The 24,063-nt window shown below is 45.6% G+C and overlaps 1 protein-coding gene across 2 annotated transcripts in view; it reads right to left on the bottom strand.

The window, feature by feature from the left end:
• The window catches only part of Caln1 (calneuron 1), a 467,294-nt gene that overhangs the window by 224,928 nt on the left and 218,303 nt on the right, over positions 1-24,063 (bottom strand). For both annotated transcript variants that reach the window (XM_016002519.3, XM_006971342.4), the window contains one exon: positions 12,917-13,060. In XM_016002519.3, the coding sequence (XP_015858005.1) occupies positions 12,917-13,060 (144 nt within the window). The remainder of the gene's footprint in view (positions 1-12,916; positions 13,061-24,063) is intronic.

The following is a 24,063-nucleotide window of genomic DNA, read 5'->3' as shown; positions in this document are numbered from 1 at the left end:
CTATGAAGCAAGCAGCCATGCATCCAAACCAGTGCATCACTGACAGACTTAAGAAGCAATGCCACCCAAGTCTTGCTAGGTGAGCCCATGAGGATATCAGCATCCCTGGAGCTCCCTGCACACAACTTGCAGACCACTCCCCTGAACACCCCCTTCTCAGCAATTGTCCGATAGGGTCCCCCCCCCCCCGTAGCTTATAAAACTATCAGTCTTGTAACTTTCTGCACTTAGTCTATTTCATCCAAGTCCTGAGCCTTGTCCGGAGGTTTCCTGAGTTCTATGGCTGCCTCTTCATGAGTGTCCTGAGTTCGATGGCTGTCTCTTCCCCCTTCTGGAGGGAATGTTCCAAATAAGAGAAAGTGCCTGTGCCACCTGCTTTTGCATCTGGCCATCTTGCTATGGGCACAGGCAGGTGGGGAAGCAAAGCCACCGCCACTCTGTGGACTTCCAGCCAGTGGAAGACTTTCCTGAACCCATCGGTATCTAGTAATGGACACAGACTATTAGGAAACACAAGGCACCGGCCCCCTAAGATACCCCTCACTTGACAAGCTCTGGTGGAGGAGTGCAAAGCTTCTAGACACTTTCCAAAATGATGTCGTGCTGAACCCCAAGTCTCTGTCTCTGCAAGGTACGGTTGCCATGGCAACGCCAGCTAATGAATATGTATGCAAATGAGCAGAGAATGTATTCATCATTTGACAGTTGTTCTAACTGCTTTGCTCTTTCTGAGACTTGGAGGGCTGAAGGGTGGGGTATTAGAAAAGTAGGTGTTTGGTAAAGCATTGTTTAAGTGTTTGTTTTTGGAGCTCATAGGGAGGGGGGCTGTCATTCTTTCATTTTTTTTGTGTGTGACATATACATAAAGTGGATTTCTCTGCATCTGTTCTAAGAATAATCAAAACCAAAAGGAATGAGACACATGAGGAATGAGACCCTCAGGAAAAAGAAATCACAATGTGTGTATGACAAGCAATGAGCCCAAATTGGGGCCGCTCATTGTTTTAGGTCTTAAGCAAGGCCTGGGAGACTCCCAAGCTGTCCTGGAAAAGACCAACAGTGTTTGATTCCTCCTCCCTTGATTCCTCATTAAGTGACCATGGATGTCCCTGACCAGAAAAAAAGAAGCTGAAAAGGACCAAACAACAGAGCCTAGCATGTCAGGCCACTGGCCTCCCAGAGAAAGGCTAAGAAGGATGCTCTGGTCCTCTGAGTAATGATACTGAAAAGGATGCTGAGAGGGCAGTCAGTAGGAGAGGCCTTGCTTATCATGGGAAGGAGTAAGATCCTGGTTGAACCCCCAGCACTGAAAGAAGGAAGAAGGGAGAAAGGGAAGGAAGGAGGGAGGGAGGGAGGGAGGGAGGGAGGGAGGGAGGGAGGGAGGGAAGAAGCAACAATGAGAGCATAGAGAGTTATAGAGAGGGAGGAAATAAGGAGTAAGGAGAAAAGAAAGAAGGAAGAAGGAAGGAATCTGTAAAGGAAGGTGGGCTTGTGATTCAATAGTGGCCTAGGGCTGTGCTTTGAATGCTGCACCCATCTCTGGTTCTGGACCATTTTCTCTGCTTCTTGGCCAGTCACCATGTGAAGAATGTCCACTTCAGGTCCCCTCTACCAAGCAATCCCACCATGTCTTCACCACTCTGGTGGATGGAACCCTCTGAACCGGAGTCAAAGCAAACCCTCCCCCGCCTCCCCCCCCCCCCCCCCCCCCCGCCTTGCTTACTGCTCCTTGGTATTTGGTCAGAGTAAGAAGACAAGTAGCTAACACATGTTCTAGATTCAATTGAAGAGTCTGTGGAATTACAAAACTGAGATCGCAGATTTACCAACTCACTCATGTAAAACTCAAGGTACTGACTGGAGCACAATAGGACCTGACACTTGAATTGGGGCCTTCTAGACAGAGTCATATCATTAAGACCTCCAATCTCCATAACGCTCTGTCAGACAGCTCCCTTGGGTTAAGGACCAGGAATAAGCTGTGGCACCACCAGCTTACGCAATTGCTTTATAAGGGGATGACTATTTCTATTGCCAACAGACAAGTTTGACTATCTCTAAATTCATGGCTAGACTAGAACCACCACATCCCGGGGGGTGGGAGGACATTCCCAGAAGAAGACAAAGTTGTCGGGTATTGATGATACATGTCAGTCTAAACTTCCAGGATGGGTGTCCATATGGACTCCGAGGTGTTAAATCAGGGATGACAGAGCATGACATTGGAGAAAGTTTCTCACTCAACAGGTACACATACCAGGAATTTTGTTGACTTGAGTAGCTGGCAGGGAGTCACAGTTCTGCTTAAACTCAACGTGGCCAACTGTCATTAAGATTGGGGCAGCAGGCTGAGGAAATGGAACCATGAGAGCTCAGCCCCAACTGGGCCATCTTCATTAACCTAATCATCAAGGCTCAGGGAACATCACGGAAGAGAAGGCAGAAAGAATTTAAGGGCCAGAAGATGGAGAGGAGTGTCATGGGATGCTGTCTTCTGGACATGGGATGCTATGCCACATGTGGGCTCACCACAGCTGGAGTTCACTATACAGGATCAAGCCTGTTAAACATTCTAAGAAAAGTCTGGGCATAGTAGTGTACACAATCCCAGCACTTGGAGCAGAGGCAGGTGGACCTCTTTAAGACTGAGACCAGCCTAGGCTATGGAATGAGTTCCAGGACAGCCAGAGCTACATCGTGAGACCCTGTCTCGAGAAAAAATAATCTAAGAAGGGGAGGGGCTCTTGAAGCCACATCCTTCTGGACTAAGAAGCCACTGTCAAATGACAGTTGCTAGAGAAAAAGAGTCGTTCTCTTTTGAGGGCATGGCCACTGGTAGGTTACCCATGCTCCAGTGGATGGCTCCACACCTGTGCGCACACATGCAGCACTAACAGGACTACCTGGGTTATTTTTAAAAGTAAAAAAAGATGAAGACAGGAAGTCAGGCGGGTAGACATGTTGGGGAAAAATCTAGGGGAGCTGGAGGGGATAAAAGGGGTAGATATGATCATATTATTTATATCCACTTGTAAAATGCTCAAAGAATTAATAAAAAACCAAACACTAAAATACATAAACTAAACTAAAGCTAACCTTTACAGCAAGAAAAAAGAAATAAGATCGAGATAGTGGAACTTTCTGGACATGGTGGCAGAGAAAGCATTGCTTAAGATTATGGGAATATGAAAATCAAGAATATCCATTACCATTACACATCCCAAGAAGGTGGAAGAGATTCTCCCCTCATCCAGATCGAGCAACCCACTATCTTCAGCTTTTATGTTTCATACTAGCTGTTGTGGTTTCAATATGAAATGTGCCCCAGAAGCTCATGTTTTGAACACTTGGTCCCAGGCTAATAGTGTTGTTCGGGAAAGGTGGTGACCTTTGAAAGATGGAGTATCCCTGGAAGAAGTGGAGATGAGCTATGAGTTTTGTAGACTGCAACCCCACTTTTCTGTCCCATCTGTGTTCTTAATCTGTGGAAATGTAGCAAACTGTACCCCAAACCCCAAATATGATTATCCATACCTCTTCCACTCAAAACTGTGAGCTAAAATAACTTTCCTTCTAAGTCGCTTTTTCTCAGGTATTTAGTTAGGTTCAGTGGCAGGAAAACCATATGTTTCTGAAGATAAATTGAACAGACATTAGTAAACAAAATATTTATGTACTGACTTGAAACAATGAAGTGTTCAGTGGCTGAAGAAATGGCTCAGTGGTTAAGAGCACATATTGTTCTTGCAGAGGACCAAATTCAGTTCCCAGCACCAATGGGGTGGCTCACAATCACCTGTAATTCCATCTTCCAGGTATTGGATGCCTTCTTCTGGCCTCCATGGGTACTGCACTCACATGCACATGCATATACTCACATTGTTAAAAATAAATAACATGTAGTGGCACATGTCTTTAATCTCAGCACTTAGGAGGCAGAAGCAGAAAAATCTCTGAATTCAAAGCTTTTCTGGTCTACATAGCAAGTTCCAGGCCAACCAGGGCTACATAATGAGATCCCATCTAAAAACAAAACAAAAAACCTCAAAAACAAAAAAGTAGAAAATCCTTAAAAATAAATAAATCTTTTTTTTAAAAGTTACCAAATTGTTCATGTATATGTGCACATATGTTTGCACATGAGTGTTCTCTTTAGGTTGAATTCAGACTCACAATCGACCTGCTTCAGCATCCCAAGTGATGGAATTACTGGCATACGCTACTGCACATGTGGATAATGAATACTTTAATGAATAAGTAACTGTCCTAGTTTGCTTCTGTGTTGCTGTGATAAAATATTGTTCAAAACTAACTTTGTGAGGGACATGTTTATGTCATCTTCCAGGTAACAGACCATCATCAAGAGAAGTCAGGACAGGAACTCAAGGCAGGAACCTGGAGGCAGGATATGAAGCAGAGACCATGGAGGAGTGTTGTTTACTGGCTTGCAGAGCTAACTTCCTGAATGCAGCCCAGGAACAGTGCCATAGTAGACTGGGCCCTCCAACATCAACTAGTAATTAAGACAATGCCTCACAGGCAGGCCCAGAGGCCAATCGGATGGGGTCAATTCCTTTGTTGAGATTTCCTTCTTCCAGGGGCATGAAACTGATGACTGAGACTAACTCTAACAGAGACTCACAGAGGGATTCTGTCACTTCGCAGCTACTTTTTTCCTGTGACCCAGCCATGGTTCTGTTTCTCATGAGCTCAGTGGTTTGCCTCAAAATTGACCCCAAAATGAATTTACTCACCATAAAAACAAGCAAGTTCATACATAATGGATATTGGATAAATGGTTTTCGATTGAACAGAACTGAATGAAATTCACCACTCAGGCAGTTGTAAACTCAAGACAAAAATACACATAAATAAACGAAACCTCCAAACCTATCAAGAGACAAAATAGATTGTCAGACTCCTATCATGCAGTGAGAATGACAGAGAATTTAGAGAGACCATATATGTCAGGAAGGAAAAAGACAAATTCTCTGCTTGGCTCAAAGAGGAAACTTAGAGCCGGAGAGATGACTCAACGGATATGTGTGTGGTGGATGTGCAAGCATGAGGACCCGAGTTTGAATCCCCAGAACCCACATAAAAAGTAAAGCACAGCTGTGTGTGGCTTTAAACCCCAGCATTGGGATGTGGAGACAGATGGAGCCTAAGAGCTCACAGGCTGGCCAGCTTAGCTCAAACAGTGAGTTTCCAGTTTGGTGACACACATGCACACACATGGACATAGGTATGCGCGCGCGTGCGCGCGCCCAAATTCTCTTTGCAAAGGTGAATCTTTGTTCTCTAACCACAGGAGAACGAAGGACCGTTTGGAAGAGAGAGGGTTACGTTACAAAATGTGAGCGGGTGAGCAGGGACGAGGGCCATGGGCTGCTGGATCTATGACTGCAGAGAACTTTCTTCCAAGCCAGTTTGGCTCACTCTAGACCACCAACTTGTCCTGTCGAAACCACTAGAAATGTAGAAAGCAGTCAAAAGTTATCCCGTAAGTCTTGAAGATCCCATGTTCCTTATGCCCCAGAGAAACCTGCAGGGGCCATGGCAGCTGTTCTGAGGACTGAGATTTGACAGAAGTGAATGAGGAAATGCAGAGCCCACAGGAACTCCAAGGCAGCCATTCTCCACACACTTGTATGAAATAATTCAGTGCGCTCTCCCCCTCCCTCGCTTTCTGTGTGTGTGTGTGTGTGTGTGTGTGTGTGTGTGTGTGTGTGTGTGTGTGTGTTTCAGTGGTGACTGAACCTAACCTTGTGTATACTAAGCTAGCACTCCAACAATTACCTCCAACCTCAGCCCTCTTTTTACTTTGCATTTTCTACACTTGCACAGGCTGATCTTGAACTTGGGATGCTCCTGCCCCAGGCCCCTGAGTATCTAGGATCAGAAGCTGAGGTAGTTTTCAACATGACTGCTCTGCCAATTCTTCAAGGAGGGTTTGTAGTGGGTAGCACTTCCAGCTTTGGAAGTTCCAACCCCCATTGAGGTTTGGTAACTATCACGCCTACAAGGCGGGGCCGAGTGAGGACCCTGAAGACCCGAGATCAGAATGCACCACTCTCTCTTCCGACTGGGAGCCCAGACGCTAGAGAAGGACTGAGAAGAGTTCTCCAGAGAACACCGCTGGACTATATTGCTTCTTTCCCAGAACCCTCAACCTACCTATCCCTTCATTTGTAAGTTATGCCATTAAATAAATCTCCCTTTTAACTACGTGGAGTGGCCATAATAATTTCACCAATAAGGGTTCACAAATGTTATGTCACTGCTCATGTTGCTGCAACCAGAGACGAGACAGAACCAGCTTGAGTGTGGAAGGTCTTATTTTGGCTCGTGGTTTTAGGGTAGACAGTCCATCTCGGTGGGGAAGGCATGCAGAGAGGAGAGGGAGGGAGCCTGTCTGCTTACATCTAGCTAGATCAGAAAGCAAGGAGAGGGAGAGATGGAGAGAGAGGGAGAGAGAGAGGGAAGGGTGAGGGAGAGGGAGAGGGAGAGGGAGAGGGAAGGAGGGAGAGAGAGAGAGGGGGGGGGAAGACTTGTGCTCAGCTGACTTTACCCTTTTTGCCTCTTTTTGTTTAGTTGGGGGCTTCAGCCCAGGGGACAATGCCACCCACATTCAGAGTTGGGGTGGTAGGAGGATTTTTTTACTCATCCGTCAACTATCCCTGAAAACACTACTGTAAATACATACGAACACGCCTTTTATTAATGTCCTAGGCATTTGTGTATGTGTATTTGTGTGGACATGTGTGTGAAGATACACACAGGTGTGCAGGTGCATTTGTGTATACGTTTGTGTGGTGGCCAGAGGATCATCTCCAGTGTTCTTCTGAAGGAAGCCATACACATTGGCTGGCATTTTGTTGTTGGAGGGAGGTGGGTGTGTGTATGTCCAACTGTCCATCTGTTTTGAGACAGGGTCTCTCACTTGTACTGAAACGTGCTGATCTGATTAGGCTAGTTGGCCAGGGAACCCTAGGAATCCACCTGTCTCCGCCTCCACAGTATTCATATTACAAATGCGTGCTACTGTGCCTGGCTTTTTAATGTGGCCTCTGAGGATCAGACCAATGTCCTCATGCTTGAGAAGCAAGGGCTTCACTGACTGAGCCACACACCCCCATGCACCCCTAGGCATTTTTTTTTAATGCAATCAACATGATTCATCACAAGGTGAGAATGGGGAGTGGAGTCCAAGGTCCAAGAAAGAACATTTCCAGTAAAAAGCCAAAGAAAGCCCTGGGCAAAGCACAGAAGCTTTTGCGTTTTTAATTATGAGTAACAGTTTAGAACACGCAAGACATGCGCACACATGTACACACACACAAACACACACAAGTCAGTCTCAGTACTGACAGCCAACTGGCTGCAGACCAGGAGAGTAATTCCAGACCCTTCCCGCCGGTCTTCCATTCGACCCTCTGGGACCGTCTGGCTGAGCCTGTGTGGAGGACATCCAACAAGTTTCCCTATCCAAAGAGGCTACTGTTCGTTCAAAGGCAGCGGTAAGGCACCCTGCTGCCCGCGAGCCCCTGATGAAAACCATATGTGACGATCTGGCAGGCACAGACTAGCTCAGTCAGTTCCAGCGAGGCCTCGTGCTCAAGGCATGACCTCATTGTCGGGCGAATCAGCAGGCACCCCAGAAAAATATGGCGGGTGTGGGGGTGCAGAATTGCTCTTAATCATGTCCACATTTCCTGCTGTCTCGGGTGTCGGAGTCTAGAGCCAGAGGGATGTGGTCATCTTACACTATGAAACCTAGGCCCTCCCCAAACACTCACTTTTATCTCTGTGTGTGTGTGTGTGTGTGTGTGTGTGTGTGTCCGTCCAGAGGACTACCTCAGCTGTTTCTCAAATACCATCCATCTTTTCCTTTCTCTCTCTCCCTCTCTCTCTCTCTTTCTCTCTCTCTCAATAGGATCTCTTGCTGGATGCAAGTAGGCTAGGTCGACAGGCCAGTGACCCCCAAGGATCCACCTGTCTCTGTGTCCTCAGTACCAGGATTACAATTGATCACCACTGTATCATTTTAGTTTTGTTTCATTTTTAATGGGTTCTTGGGGTTGAACTCGGGTGCCTATGCTTGCCTGATAATCACTTTTTCTTAATGATCTCTCATCCCAGCCCCTTTAAAAGTTACAATTTTTAAATGAACTATGAACAGTTAATAAATCCGGACCAATTAGTGTTTATCCTGCAAACACAAATTTTAGGCAAGCGCATTAATGATACAACTTATCTCCTCGGCCCTTTCTATTTTATTTTACTTATGTATGTTTTGGCATCACCCCCATAAAAATATCTGCCGTCCCACATGCTCCACCTCAAAGAGGAACAAAGTCAGAGTCAACCTGGGACTGAATTACTATGGCAAACACTCAGGTCCAGAAGTGAGGAGGGACGAATATAAAACTACATTCTAATTTCTGAAAAGCAGATTGGCTCATAGGGCCTCATTAAGAGAACAGTCAATCCATCCATCTCCAGAACTTGGCAGCCCAGAAACTTCCTGTCCCAGCTTTAGTAATAAAATGCCTAAAGACACACATTTCCCCCTCCAACTGGGCATTTTTTTTTAAACTTTACCCCTTTCACATTTAGTCATTATTCTCGTGTAATTAGCAGTACATTTTTCCAGAAAAAAAAATGAATTTTTAAGGAAGCTTGTGCCTTAAAAAAAATAAATAAATTAATGTAGTTACTTGCACAAGATAACAGCCAACAACATTGGCCAACAATCCTATGGGCAGCACTGATTAGACTCTGGGGGAGAAAGAGAGGGGACATGAAGGGAGGAGGATGACATGCCAGAGGCTATTGGGAGGAATGGGAGGGGCAAGGTGGAGCGCCTACGATCAAGATGCATTGTTTGCATGTATGACATTGTCGGAAAATAAGTAAGATCCTCTATTAACGTAATAGCAAAATAAATAAGGGGCTAGAGAGATGACTTGGTGATTAAGAGCACGTGTTGCTCTTGAGGAACCTGGGGTTCAGTTTCCAGCACCCACATGGTGGTTCACACCCACCTGGAACTCCACCTCTAGTGGATTGGACACCCTCTTTTGACTCCATGGGCACCAGCACACACACTCATACACACATAAATAAAAATGAAATACGCCTTTAAAAGTAAATCAATATAGGCTAGGCATGAGGGTACACATTTGGGAGGGTAATGTAGGAAGGCTGCAAGTTCGAGAAGAGCCTGGGCTACAGAGTGAGTTCCAGGACAGCCTGAGGTTCAGAAGAGAACTCTGTCTCCAGAAGTACCAGAGCCCAAAATTCAGTGAAATGAAATCAAATCAAAAGTATTTTTACCTGGTCGGCCTCTGTGAAATGCCTGGTTAGATAAGTCTCTGGTTCAATAAATTGGTAGAAACACTCCAAATATTTGCTTCAATGGTCTGCCAGCAGAATTCATAGGATTGTGACAAATGGCTAGTCAACTAGTAAAAGTCAAGAATCTCTTATACAGAAGATGGAGCGAATGACTGAGCATGTCTTCCTGAGATCCCTGGAGAATGTCCCCACACAGGGTCCTATGGGGCTCCAAGCCTTATGCAATCAGACAGGGTCTTCAGTATCATGAAAATGCTCCGTGGGCTGGAATGGAGCAGTTAATACAGTATTGGCCCATTAGGTGTGATGGTTCATCTTGGTTGTCAACGTCATAGGATCTAGAGTCATCTAGGAGACACACTGCTGAGCGTGTCTATGAGGGAGCATCTAGATTTGGTTAACCGAGGCAGGAAGACATATCCTAAATGTAGGTGGCCCCAACCCCACAGAGTGGGGTCCTGGATTGAGTAAAAAGGAGAAAGTGAGCTGAGCGACAGCATTCATCTCTCTGCTCCCTGACTGTGGATGTCATGTGACCAGCTGCCTCACACTTTTTTTACCACCCCTTCTCCAACAGGGTGGAGTGTGAGCCAAAATTAAAATAAATTCATTCCTTCAGTTGCTTTTGTCAGGTATTTATATCAGTAAGATAGACAGACAGACAGACAGACAGATATGCACACGCACACCTTTCCAAATAGCAACTTTCACAATACTAGGACAAAGACTTTGTCTCAAAACAAAATTTAAAAAACAATTAAAAACCAATAAAACTATCTTAATTTCACAAACAGAGGTATTGGTTAAAATGTTTACCCTGGCAGAGTATGTTGGTATTATTGGTGCATCCCTAGAATTCTGGCACTTAAGAGGCTAAAGCAGCAGAATTGCCCTAAGTTCAAGACTAGCTGGTGCTTAGAGCAAGATGCTTCTAAAACAAAAAGACCCCTCCCAAAGTATTTTTTAAATATTTTAGTTATGTGTGTTTGTGTCTATATGGAGATATGTGCACATGAGTTACGGGTGGTCATGGGCTTCCCAGTGTGGATATTGGGAACCAAACTCAGGTCCTCTGCAAGAGCAGCAAGCATTCTTAACTGCTGAGCCATCGCTCTAGCCCCAAGAATTTGTAAACTAAAAGACCACAATACCTTCTTAGATCTAGAAACATTGAGACTCAATAAATCTTTAGTAAGGCAGATTCCTCGGTGTCACCCGTAGCCCCATGACTCCAGAGGCTGAGGCCTAAGGGATCACCATGAACTTGAGGCCAGCCAGGGATACAATGTGACAAGACCCTGTCTCCAGAAAAAAAAAAAGACAAAATAAAATAAAACAACAAATCATGAAGTAGGAAACTGTCCTTGGGAGGGGGGGTCTCTGAAAAGAGGACAGGAGAAATGGAAGAGAGGTTTTGCTGCAGGCTCTTGGCCCCAGCATTTCAGAACTATTGCTACAATAGAAAACACCATGGCATCAGGCCTGCAGAGACCCAGCAAGTCACCATCCATAGAGGCTGTTTAGACATCCACAGCCGTACTTCATTCATTCGCCACGTGACCCCCATTGTCCCTGTCCTCCTAACACATCTTGCAGGGGAGCAAGAGAAAGCCAAACTTAAAACTGGCACAGAGACCATGCAAGTAGTCCCCTGCCGGATTGTTCTGGTTTCCTTTATGTTGCTGTGATGAAATACAAAAACAAACCACTCTGATCAAAGACAGTTTAGGGGAGGAAGTGGTTTGTTCATCTTGACACTGTCAGGTCACAGTCTGTCGTGGAGGAAAGTCGGGAAGGGAGCTCAAACCAGGAACGTGAAGGCAGGTGTTTTAGCAACTTGCCTTTGGCTGTGATGAGACACTGTGAACCAAAGCGACCTTTGAAAGAGTTTGCTTGGGCTTGTGGTTCTAAGGGATAAGAGCCCATCATGGTGGGAAGACATGGAAGCAGACAGACATAGTATGGGAGCAGGAGGCTGACTGATTGTATCTTGAACCACAAACAGGAAGCAGAGTGAACTGGGAATGGGGCAGAGCTATAAGCTTTCAAAGCAGATCCCAAGTGATGTTAAGTCTTCCAGCAAGGCTCCAACCTCCTAAAGGTGCTATAACCTCCCCAAACAGCGCCGCCTACTGGGGACCAAATATTCAAATACATGAGCCTATGGGGATCATTTCTCATTCAAAGACAGCTTGGACAGCTTCCACAAAGAAAACTGTGACTCTGCAGTCACCTTCCCTCAACCCCCAGATAGCTGGAATGACAAACCTGGACCAACAGGCCCAGCTGCAACAGTTGTCCTTTTATCTGTCTTATTGTGCTGTTTCTTCCTCACTCAAACACTCCTTTCTGGAGGGGGGCGGGCTCTTAAGACCCAGAAAATAAACGAAACTTACAAGTCTCAGGAAGTGCCTGAAACTCAACAAGATTTACAAGGCACTTCTCCAACATTATACAAGTAGTAACAACTCTGGGAGAAAGGAGAATCTCCTACCAGCTTTGCTGCCTTTTAGGTGGTGGTGACAGCTTAAGCTCCTAGGGTACAGCCATGTTTTGGGGACCAGGAGGACAGCTCAGTCAATAAAGTACAGGTCACCAGAACGAAAGTTTAAAAAAAGTAAAGCCATAGGCATAGAAGCACATTTTTGTAATCCCAGCACTGGAGCAGTGGAGACAGGAAGATCCCATGAAGAATGGTCCTCAGTCATGAATCTTCAGTCCTAATAAAAGACCCTGTCTCAAAAACTAAGGTGGGTGGTGCCTAAAGAATGACAATGACACTCATGATTGACCTCCGACCTCTACACATACACGCTCAAATGTGCTCATATACCCACATGTGCAAACCCATGTATACATGTGTGTAAACACACACAAGCTGCCTTTAAAACAGGAGGTAAGGGACCAGAGAGGTGGGTCAGTGGTGAAGTGTTTGCCCCCTGAGCATGAGCCCCTGCCTCAGTGAACAAGGTAGAAGAGCAATCAAAGATGATTCCAAACATCATCTTGAAGCCTCCACACACATGCACATACACACATGCAAACAAGCACATACATACATGCACACCACATGCATGGAAATGGAAAGGTAAGTTTTATATTATTTATAAGTCTCTGTGTGTGTGTGTCCATGTGTGTGTCCATGCGTGTGTGCATGTGTGTGCATTAGTGTAGCTTCTGACAGAGGTCAGAGATGTCAAGTCCTCCTAGAGCAGGGGTGATAGATGGTGGGGATCCATCCAACATGGGTGCTAAAAACAGAACCTTCGTGGAAGAGCATGTGTTCCTAACCACTGAGCTCTCCACCCTTGAAAATGGGAAAATAAATAAAATGAGAGGAGAAGGAAAGGGGAGTCTAATTATTCCACCAACCAAATCAGCTTCATCTATTCCTGTAACTGTCCCAAACCATCCCTGCTCACACAGCCCTGCTGGACAAACCCAGATCAAGTTCAAGTTTCCATTCCTAACATGTAAACTGAGCCGAGATTGTACACATCCCAAGCCCAGGGACTGAGGTAGGAGGCGCAGCTTGGCGGTACTAAGCAGGTCTCACCGTCCATGTCCAGACGCTGCATGATGATAGCCAGCTCCACTTCACTCGGCATGTACCCCAAAGAGCGCATGGCCATACCCAGCTCCTGCTTGGAGATGAAGCCATTCCCATCTCTGTCCAGAACACGAAAGGCTTCTCGGATTTCTGCAAGGAAAAAGCAGAGAAAGTCCACCAGTCAGTCACGTGACCACCTCATGGCACTCAAACCACAGGTGACTAACAGGTAGCGTCTCGCTGTACCAGTAGGAGGCTCGCTGCTGCTTGTCTTGTTGCTGGGACTAGACACGTGATAAAAACAATTTAAGAAAGAAAGGGTGTGGCAATGAGGCTCAGTTGATAGAGTGCTGGCCTACCATGCAGGGAACCACAGGGTTCCATTCCCATCACTGAATAAACTGGGAATGCCCAGTAGTAATCCCAGCCCTCAGAAGGAAGGGTGGAGGCAGTGGGATCAGATGTTCAAGGATATCCTAGGCTACCTAGCAAAGTAGAGGCCATGCTGAGCTACATATAATCCTGTCTCAAAATAATCAATAGACAAATAGATAAAGTGGAGAAATGATTGAGGAAGAACCCCGAAGTATGTGTGTGCCCCCCCACATACATATTCACACACACACAAATAATAATAATAATAATAATAATAATAATAATAATAATAATCTAAAACGTGAAAAGAGACAGGAAGAAAGAAATGGCCAGGGAAAGAAAGGAGGGAGAGAGAGATGGGAGAGGAAAAAGAAAAACAAGACGCAGATGGCCCTAAATATCTGCACACACTGCAGCAGGAACGGTCGGGTGGGGATCCCAGCAGAAAATTGCCTCGGTGGAGGGAGCGGCTGTGTGAGTTTTGCAGAAATGACAGGGTCGGGGGAAAGCGTGTGAGAGTCCCCCTGCTGCTGCTGGCGACACGCAGTGTTTAATAACCTCAGAGGACAGAAGGTGAGAATCCCACTGTTTCTATTTCATCCTTCTAATCTGCAGTTGTTTTATGACTATAAACAGCCCCAGCTCAATACAAATGTCACAGAGGTTTGAAACGACTTTAATCACTTTCTCCCTGGTCTGGAAAAGAACTCGGCTCTGCTATGGCTAGGCTCCATTTCAAATGGCAGGAAGTCTCCCACGCTTTACTCTGGGTTATACCTACTCTCCCCACCCCCACACCCCCGGAGCCCCCAAAGCTGGCAGTCCTAGGTCCTAAGTGAACATTTCCCACCATGTCTCTCCCCACTCCCCTTGCAAGGCATGAGAAATTTGAGATCAGAGTTTAAAGAAGAGAGGTCCATCCCGTGTATCAAAAGAAGGCTGGATCTGCAGCAGTTGGAGTTGCTCCAATAAATCCAGCGTAGGGAGGCTGCCGAGTAGGCTCAGTGGTTAAGAGTGCTGGCTGCTCAACGTGAGTACCGGAGTCCATGATATTTGTCTCTCCCAGTCCCGATTATTTCACTCAGCCTTCAGCTCCCTCCAAATACATAACTCAACTCTTCGTTAAGGTAGTGTAACACTCTATCGTATCTATCATTTATCATTTATAGATGCCCATAGAGACTGGGTCACTATTCAAGCTATTGTGACTAGTGGTCCACAGACTTCAATGTTCATTCCTTTGGGCAGATACCCAGGAGTCCTAATGCTAGATCATAAGTTATGAATATGTGGGGTGGGAGGCATATGTGCACACAGGTGCCGTAGGAGGCCCCAGGGAGCACCTGATCGGCTTGAGCTGGAATGACAGGCAGCTGCGAGCTACCGCATGTGGGCCCTGGGAATCAAAGTTGGGTCTTCCGGAAGAACTGTATGTGTTCTTAACCACTGAGCCACCCCGCCAGCTGTTGCCTTTCATTTGTGGAAGACCTTCCATATCGATTTCCACAGTGCCTGCAACTGTTTATATTCCTATCAGCCCATTTCCCTCTGATCTGAACATTTGCATTGGATTTGGATTTGGACCACCCAGACCATCCAAGACAATCTCACATTTCAAGATCCTTAACTCGATTACGCCAAAGATTTCTTTCCAAAGAAGCATTTGGAATTCCAGGGGATTTGGACTTTGGCATCCCTAGGGCTGCTTCCCGGGTGATTATAGTCTACCATCCTGAGATTCTTCCTCCAACAACTTCCTTTCTTTCCTCCTTCCTCCCCAAAGACACACTCATCCTTAGAGATCACTTCTAATTTCTTTCCTGTTGCCATCACAAAGCACCCTGACCAAAAACAAAGTAAGAGAGGAAAGGGATTTGTTTGGGATCACTGCTCCAGGTCAAGGTCCATCACTCAGTAAAGTCAAGGGGAGACTCCAGCAGCTAGACGTGTCTACAGTCAAGAGCACAGAGAAACGAATGTGCCCAGGCTACCTATGCTTAGCTGGCTCTCTCCAGTCTTCTATAGCTCAGGGTCCAGCCCATGCCATGGTGCCACCCACAGCAGGCTGCATCTTCCCACATCAATTAACAATCAGCAATCAATTACCAATTAACAATCCCCCCAGACACGCCCACCGGCCAACACTTAATCTAGGTGAGTCCTCCCTGAGACTCTTCACAAATGATTCTCTTGTACAGAGGCTGCGTACGGTTGCTAGTTGCAAACCAGGCGGCTTACACAGATTCCAGGAAAAAATGTCTTCGCTGGCCACAGCTATGCCTGTCTCTCAATCTGCTAACTATTCAGCAAGCCGTTCATCCCTTCCGCATGACATCCGGCATGGCCCAGCACTGTATGGAGGCAAAAATAGAAGAATGACTGAGGCTTGCTGGCCACCAGCCTAGATGCAAGTGTAGTGAGAGACCATGGAGAGAGAGAGAGAGAGAGAGAGAGAGAGAGAGAGAGAGAGAGAGAGAGAGAGAGAGAGAGAGAGAGCAGGACACCCAGACATGCACACCAGTGCGTGTGCAATGTGCACACGCGTACACACATAAAGTAAAGACAAGAAAGAAATTATGTTTTCTCTCAACTGTCTCATCACAGACTTCTTTCATCTCCATGTGTTCCCCGCCCATACTGTAGGGGGCGCTAGACAGAGGGCTAGCAGACTAATTACAAATGCACCAGTCTCAACAGATTAAATATTAAATTATGGGACTGAAAAGCTGCAGAGATGGTCCAGTGGTTAAGAGCACTGACTGCTCCTGTAGAGGACCTGGGTTCAAGTCCCAGTATCCACATGGCAGCTCACAACTGTTTGTAATTCTAGTTCCAAGAATCTGATACCTTCTTTTGGCCTCTGTGGGCACCAGGCATACGAGCGGTGTGGAGATACACACATATGCAAAACACCATACACATTCAATAAAACTAAATAGGATTAAATTAAAAATAATAAAAGAGAATTATGGGGCTGGAAAGATGGTTCCGCAGTTAAGAGTGCTTGCTGCCCTTGCAGAGGACCCAAGTTCAACTCCCAGCACTAAGGTTGGATGACTAACAACCACCTATAACTCTAGCTCCAGGACATCCAACATCTTCCCCTGGCCTCCAGGGCCACCTGTACTTGTGTGCACGTATTTACCCATAGACATTATATGTCATTGAAAATAAATCTTAAAAAAATAAGAACCATGTATTACTAGTAATTTTTAATCGGTTATTAATGCTAGCTCATCATGTAGAATGCTTTCTGCAAACACATGTGGATCCAGCAGAGAGAGAGAGAGACCAGCCTGTGAGCAATGACTCCAGGCTCCTGGCCAGGCTTAGTAGCTAATTATGTCGGCAGCCAAAACCAGAGGTCTCAATTTGCTCCTGTGTAAAATGAGCTGGGTTGGCTCTGAGGCCCCCGCAGCTCCTACCAGCCCTCCCTTCTGTGGATCCACGAACATCGTTAAAGACTTTGAGAGAACAGGAAGCCGGTGTCCTCTTACATACCTTATTAATCTGCCCTCCCCTCCAGCCTCTCCTTTCCTCCCCTGGATAGAATAAAAACTAGTTTTCAATCAAATCCAAATTCCTCGTCTGCATTTTTAGTCATCAGCACAAGTTTCCATGCCCAGTCCCACATACACTGAAAAAAAAAAAAAACTCGATCATGGCAGAGAGCACAGACAAACGCCAGAACTTCATGCAGCTTGACTCCAGCCTCTGGAAATGGCAGGATGCACAGGCAGGATCTCCCAAAGTGTTTCAAGACAGCTGGTCCAGACCCCAGCATCAAAAGTGGGTGTTCTTGTTTTTCTTTTTGTTACTGTGATCAAACACTCTGATCTAAAGCAACTTAGGGGAGGAAAGGATTAATTTGTAGACATCTCCAGGTTACAGTCCATCACTGAAGGAAGTCAGGGCAGGGACTTGAAGTAGAAGCCATGAAGGAATGCTGCTATCTCACTCTCAGGCATAGATAGATATAGATATAGTAGATGTAGATATAGATATATAGATATATACAGCTCAGGACCACTGCCCAGGGAATGGTGTCACCCACAGTGGGCTGAGCCCTCTGACATCAATTAACAATCAAGACAGTGCCCCTGCCGACATGACCATAGGCCAATATGATCTAGGCCATTCTTCTGGTGAGACTCTCTAATCAAATGACTCCAAACTGTGACAAGCTGATAGTTAAAGCTAGCTAGGGCAGTGGGAGAAGTGTTATCTCTTTCCAGTCTTGGTAGTGACATGTTTATACTTGGTGACAGAATAGTCCATAAGACAGAAGATCATGTGAGATGGTGACAGGGCTCGTGGCTGGAGTTGTGGATAGACGGCTGCCCATTGAACCTCTCTTTCTCTGGACTACTCCTTCCCACGGGTTCATCTCCCAAATCATATCATCCTCACATAATTTTGAACATTTTCTGAGGGTGGTGATAACACCAAACAGGGTAGTTCTCTTCCATGATGGTTAATATTGTCAACATGACAGTCTCTAGAACCATCTAGACTCTCTATATATATATATATCTCAGGGCTTGTCTTGAAGATGTTTCTAGATCAACTTAATTGAAGTGGGAATAACTGTACACTGTTGGTGGCATAATTCCATGGGCTGGTGTCCTAGACTGAAAGAGAGAAAGTGAGCTGAGTACCAGCAGTCCCCTCCCCCATCTCCCTCCTGATTGTGGATGCAATGTGACCAACTGCCTCACACTCCCGCCATGGTGAACTGTACCATCAAAATGTGACCAGAAATAAACCCTCCCATCACCAAGTTGCTTTTTACCAGACAGTTTGTCCCAGTAATAAGCAAAGTACCTAGTACACCTTCCATATTAGTAAATTTTGTCATCACCATGATCAGAAGACTTCAGACAAGAGGAGATTTCTTTTGGCTCATCATTTTACAGGGTCAACCTATGATCACTTGAACCCACATATCTGGGGAAAAAATCATGGTGGCAGATGTGTGTGACAGAGGAGAGTTCTTTACTTCTCAGCTAACCAGGAAGCAGAGAGTGAGACACAAAGGGACCAGGCATAAACATACCCACTAGATCCCAGGCCCAATTCCCTGCCCCCAGTGACCTACATCTTCTAACTAGGTCTCACTTCCTAAAGTTTCCATAACTTTCCCCAAATAGCATCACCATCTGGGGGTACATTTCCTATTTATGATGCTGTCTGTTGCAGAGTCCCACATTCCTCCTGTGGACTCTCTACATGGCCCAGCTATCACTGTGAACTTCAGCCTGTATCCTTAACATTGAACAGACAAGTGTGTCCTTGTGAGGAGTGGGTCTGTGGCCAGAGGTCGGTAGGTCAATGCTGTCCTTGTCTGATATGATAACCATCTGGACAGGAGGGAAGCTATTCCAAAAAACACTTCACCTCTCCCTTCAGCTACCAGATTATTGGAACAATGGACTTTCTCCAGGAGTCTCATGCTAAGGAAAGGAAAAGCTGGGGCCCTGGGGCCAGGCAGTTCTGACTACTTATCAGACCACCTTGCAGGAGAGACTGAAACCTAGAAAATGAGGGGTCAGGGATGGGTGGGACCACATCTTGCTATATGCATACCCTCTATTTAAACCTAAAACTCACATCCTGACCCTGGAGATGGACTTGCAGGCTCACTGGATCCCTTCTGACTTCTTCCCAGTGAGGCTACTATATTCAAAAATCTCCCTCTTCTGTTTGTCACTGTTAATGGTACCTTTAATTAGACTGCTGGCTGGATCTGGCTTGTTAGGGGGACTGTCAGGGCCCAGGCTCTGACAATCTGTGGTAACAACTGCATAAGATACCCGCTCCTGATTCTGACTGAAAACGTGTACTGTGTGTACATTATGTCTGCGCGTTTGTGTATCTGTGTGTGTGTTTGTGTGTGGTGTATGCATTCACACACAGGTGCCTGAGGGAGCATTCAATAATGTCACTTTGTTTCAAAGGACCCAAGAAATGGGGGAAGAAACAGAACACAAAGCTAGAATCCCATCACAGAGCTCCTGGAAATTCAATCTCACCAAGCTAAAGCCAGCCAGACTGGAAGAGACAGGTAATGTGTGCCTCTTTTTATTCTTATTAGCAGAGCAGGGCATGGAGTGATACTCATAAAACCAACAGAGACATTAGCGCAGACAGGACCCCTTTGTGTCTGGCTTACAGCACCAGTCGGCTCTGGCTCCACTTTTCCTTCCATACGAAGTGGGGACCACAGCTCCAACATCTGGGAATAAGCCACGAGCATGTACTCTTTACTGATCTGCCTTTGGTGGTGGGTGGTGGTGTGTGCGTGTGCGGATGCGGACGCGGATGCGTGCATGCATGCATGTGTGTTGAGAGGGGCTGGGTTTGCTTGTGCCTCAGAGTTAGGTAAACATGTTGTGCTGGTATCTGGGATTCAGTCTTTCTTTCCCTCCCAGTCTTGAATGCATGATGGGGCTCCATGAAATCCCAGCACCTCTAAGACTTCATAAGCTGCACAAGTGATGTCTGTGATGGTGATAGGAGAGTGTTCTTATTTCATTTTTACCCACCCACCCCCAAAAAAAACTTAGAGGAGAAAGGATTTGTTTTAGCTCACAATTCCAGGCTATAGCCTATTATTGCAGGGAGGTCACAGCAGCAGGAGCTTGGAGTACCAATGACATCACATCCATGGTCAAAAGGAGAGAGCAATGACGACATAATGCTTAGCCCCATCTCTACATTTACACAGTCCAGGACCCAAGCCCAGGGGATGCTGCTGCCCCCAATGGGCACTTTTTCACATCTCAATGAACAGAATCAAGACAATGCTCCACAGACCTACCCTTATAGGTCAACACTATGTAATCCATCTTTCATGAGACTCTCTTCCTAGATTTCCCAGAGGATGCTAGGTTGCACCAAATTGCTAATTAGAAGTAATCATCATAGAGAAAGATGGGGTACTTTATAATCTACATTGTGAAGAGCACATTTGTACCTTGTGCTATAGAAAGAAATCTTCGTGTGAACCCTGTAAGAAGCCCCCCAAATACACACTGCTAACCATTTGGTTTTTCCCAAGTTACCTTTGATATGTATGATTTTTCAAGGGAAATTCAAGACTCAGTAGCCTTGGTATTTGCCACTTACACAGAAAAATGGTGTTGGTGTGGGAAAAAGGCACCATCAACATGAATCTCAGCAAGATGGTCAGACAAGACCAGAGGGGAAAGACTGAAGTTTGGAATGACTTGCCATGATGGTTGGTGTTTAGAATTGTCAACTTGAAACGCCCTAGAATCACCTGGGAAGAGATTCTCAGCGAGGGATTGTCTAATCAAGTTGACCAAGAGGCATGTCAATAGGGGGTTATCCTGCTTGTTAAGTGATGTGAGGAGCCCCAGCCTGAAAGTAGACAGCACCATGCCCTGGTTTGGGATGCTGGACTATATGAGTAGAGAAAAACAACTGAGTGGTAAGCAAGCATACATTTGTCTCTGCTCTTCATTGAGAGTGTGACAAGCTGCTTCAAGATCTGGCCTTGACTGCCCCCACAATGATGGACTGTAACCTGCCATTATGAGCCATAGCTCACATTTATCAGGTGTCATCACATCAGCAGAAGTGATACTGGAAGACGGTCTGAGTCCACTCCCTATATTAACTGTTAATGATGAGACGCAACATGGGTCTTTTAGGATGGTAATGTCTTCTCAGCTTGCTGACTCTCTGAATAAAGCTCAATTTACAGATTTCAATTCCCGTCTCTGCTTGTTGGTTTCTCAAAGAATCGGGCAACACCTACTCAATCCCAGTTTCAATATCACGCTGTCCCACTGGCACATGGAATAGAAAAGGATACATAATTTGACATTTCCTGAGAGAAGGAATCCAATCACTGCCTGTGCAATTGTCCAGAAGCCAAGTCTGAATTCCCAAAGAGATCCAGCTGGGCCTTTCCTCCTTAGAGTGACGCTCATGGTCTTGAGCCCCAAGGGCCTTGGATAGAAAGGATCTTGCTGTATAGCCAAAGAGACTGACTTCTTGTTTTGCAATAATATTTTTCTTATAATTATCCCCTTGTGGAGGAGAAAGGGCTTACAAAGTTTCTCCCCTCCCTGAGGATTAATAGAAACTCAATGGTGGCTTAGGGGAGGGGCTTACGATGCCCACCCCTCTCTGAGGATTTATAGACAGCTTACAGTCGCTAGAGAGGTCATAAGGCTCTGCGCCTCTAAGGATTTACAGTCAGCTAATAGTTGCTGGAGGAGGGAGTGACAAGTTCTTCAGTGGTCTAGTCCATTATGCTGCCTGCGCTCTAGTAAACAACTGCACCCCACCCTCAACCCAGGAGCCTCTCCATAGCCCTAATGAAACTCACTGGGTCTCACATCCCATAAAGGTAGAAGGAAGGAAGAGTGGTCAGGGAGAGGGAGGAAAAGAGTCAACAGGAGTCGGGGTGGGATGGAAAAGGGTAATGTGGGGTAAATCAAAATGCATTAGACATGTATATGAAGATGTCATAATGAAACCTATTGGTGTGTATAATCCATATATACTAAAAAAAAATATTTTAAAGTTACCCATGACTAGCACTGAGACCCATGTATATCCAGATTCAGTGTTCTGGCAAAATCCTGCTTCCAAACTGCTAGATCTTCGTAAAGATATAGCCAGGTGAGACAGGGACGAGGACACAGGTCCACCTATCACAGGGAAGACAGAGTCAGCCATTGAGAATGCCATTGCTAACACCCCGACTTTGGGAACCATCTGCCATTTACAACACCAATTTGCAACTTCAAGTTAGTAATGAAGAACAACCAATTTCCGGGCACGATTCCCACAGGATGCAAAAATCTACTCATTTTCTGTAGCCTTAGGAAGAATGAGAGCTTTCATTTGTGTGTATGCATGTATGTGTTGAAGGGGTTTATATGCTCATGTGTGTGTACATGTGTGCATGCATGTAGTGTGCATGCGTATGTGTATTTGTGTGTGTGTGTGTGTGTGTGTGTGTGTGTGTGTGTGTGTGTGTGTGTGTGTGTTGTAGATGACAGAAGTCAATGTCAGGTATCTTCAGTTGCATCCCATGTTTTATTCACACAGGGGCTCTCACTGAACCTGGAGCTCATTGATTTGGTTAGACTGGTTTGTCAGTGAGTGGCCTGGATCTACCCGTCTCTATCCCAAACCACCGGTGGGATTATAGATGCCTTCTACCACACCCAGCATTTTATATGGGTGTCAGGGATCTGAACTCAGGTCCTCAACTGATCCTGCTGAGCCATCTCCCCAACCCTGAATGACGGTTTTCACTTCATGAAGTGAGTAATGGGACACATACGTTTTGTAGATACATATCATTGAAAAATTGCAAAATTGGAAATATCCAGTTCCTGGGTGAGGTAACTATGACCCAGAAGATGCAAGATACAAATGTGCAGGTCTTTATTCAGAGAAAACAATGAGGCAGGGACTGATTTGCGGGTCAGGAGAGGTGATTCAGTGATGATGAGTGTGTATTGCTCTTGTAGAGAATCTGAGCTTGGGTCTTACCAACCATGTCAGGTAGCTAACAACTATGTGTAACTCCATCAGCCTCTTCTGACACTTCACTCAGATACACATACCTACACACAAACATAAATGTAAGTTTAAAAACAGTAAATATTTAAAAAAGAAAAAAGTTAAGAAGGTTTTGACCCAAAAAAGAAAAAAACAGATTTGGAGATGATTAACACAGCTATTCACTCCACAAACAGCTGCTGTTTGCTTACTATAGATCAGATACTACATTAGGAGACAAAGTTAGTGAATAAACCCTTCCAGGCCTTCAAGAGTCTAATCTAGGTGGCAAAAAGAGGTTGACCAGATGTCCATTGGCAAGAATAGCGAATGGAGTGATTCAAGATCTCACAGAATTCCTTAGGATAAAGACACACTCTACAGAAAAAGTGTTGTGTCAGAGGTGGTGGTGAGGCACAGCTCTGCCCAGGAGTGAACTGAGGGATTCCTTCTTCCTTAGGAATTTCTACTCAGGTAAGGCCAGAATCTTGACTACACTACATAAAAGACTATCAAGATGAGTATTCTAGTTTCATTTATTGTGTTGTGATTAAAATACCCTGAGCAAAAGCGCCATAGCAGGAAGAAAAGGTGAAGTTCCAGGATACAGTCCACCACTGACATGAAGTCACAGTGACCTTCATGAAGTCACATGAACCTTTCCAGAGTTGCTCTCACTTAACTTTCTCCCAAGATCAGGGCACAGCCCATGAAACGGTGCTGCCCACATCCCGGGTAGGTCTCCCTATATCAGTTCACAATCAGGGCAAGTCCCCACAGACATGCTCACAGGTTAACCCGGCCTAGATAGCCACCCATTAAGACTCTCTTTCCAGGTGATTTTAGATGTGTCAAACTGAGAGTTAAAACTAGGCAGCACAATGAGTCACAATGACATAAAGATAGTGAGTGTATTCATAGCCGGGAGAGTATACATTTTAACTGAAGCAGAGGAATTTAGAGATAGAGACAATTAGGAATAGCAGAGTACACACTGAACACATGGGCAGAGAGTTCGCAAGAGGGGGAGTCGCTTAGACGTCTCTAAGTGGTAGGTACAGAGGCTGGGGAGATGGCTCAGGGGAAAGGGGGCTTGTAATGCAAGCATGAGAATCTGAGATTGGGTCCCCCAAATCAACATAAAAGCTAAGCATTTTAGTGCACATCTGTAACCCAAGCACTTGGAGGCAAGGACGGACAGCTATCTGAAGCTCATTGGCTGGACAATTTAG

Source organism: Peromyscus maniculatus, chromosome 23 (genome assembly GCF_049852395.1).
Source record: "Peromyscus maniculatus bairdii isolate BWxNUB_F1_BW_parent chromosome 23, HU_Pman_BW_mat_3.1, whole genome shotgun sequence".
Classification (NCBI taxonomy): Eukaryota; Metazoa; Chordata; class Mammalia; order Rodentia; family Cricetidae; genus Peromyscus; species Peromyscus maniculatus.
Note: the sequence above shows the minus strand (reverse complement) of the source record. Positions and strands in the feature narration are given on the sequence as shown.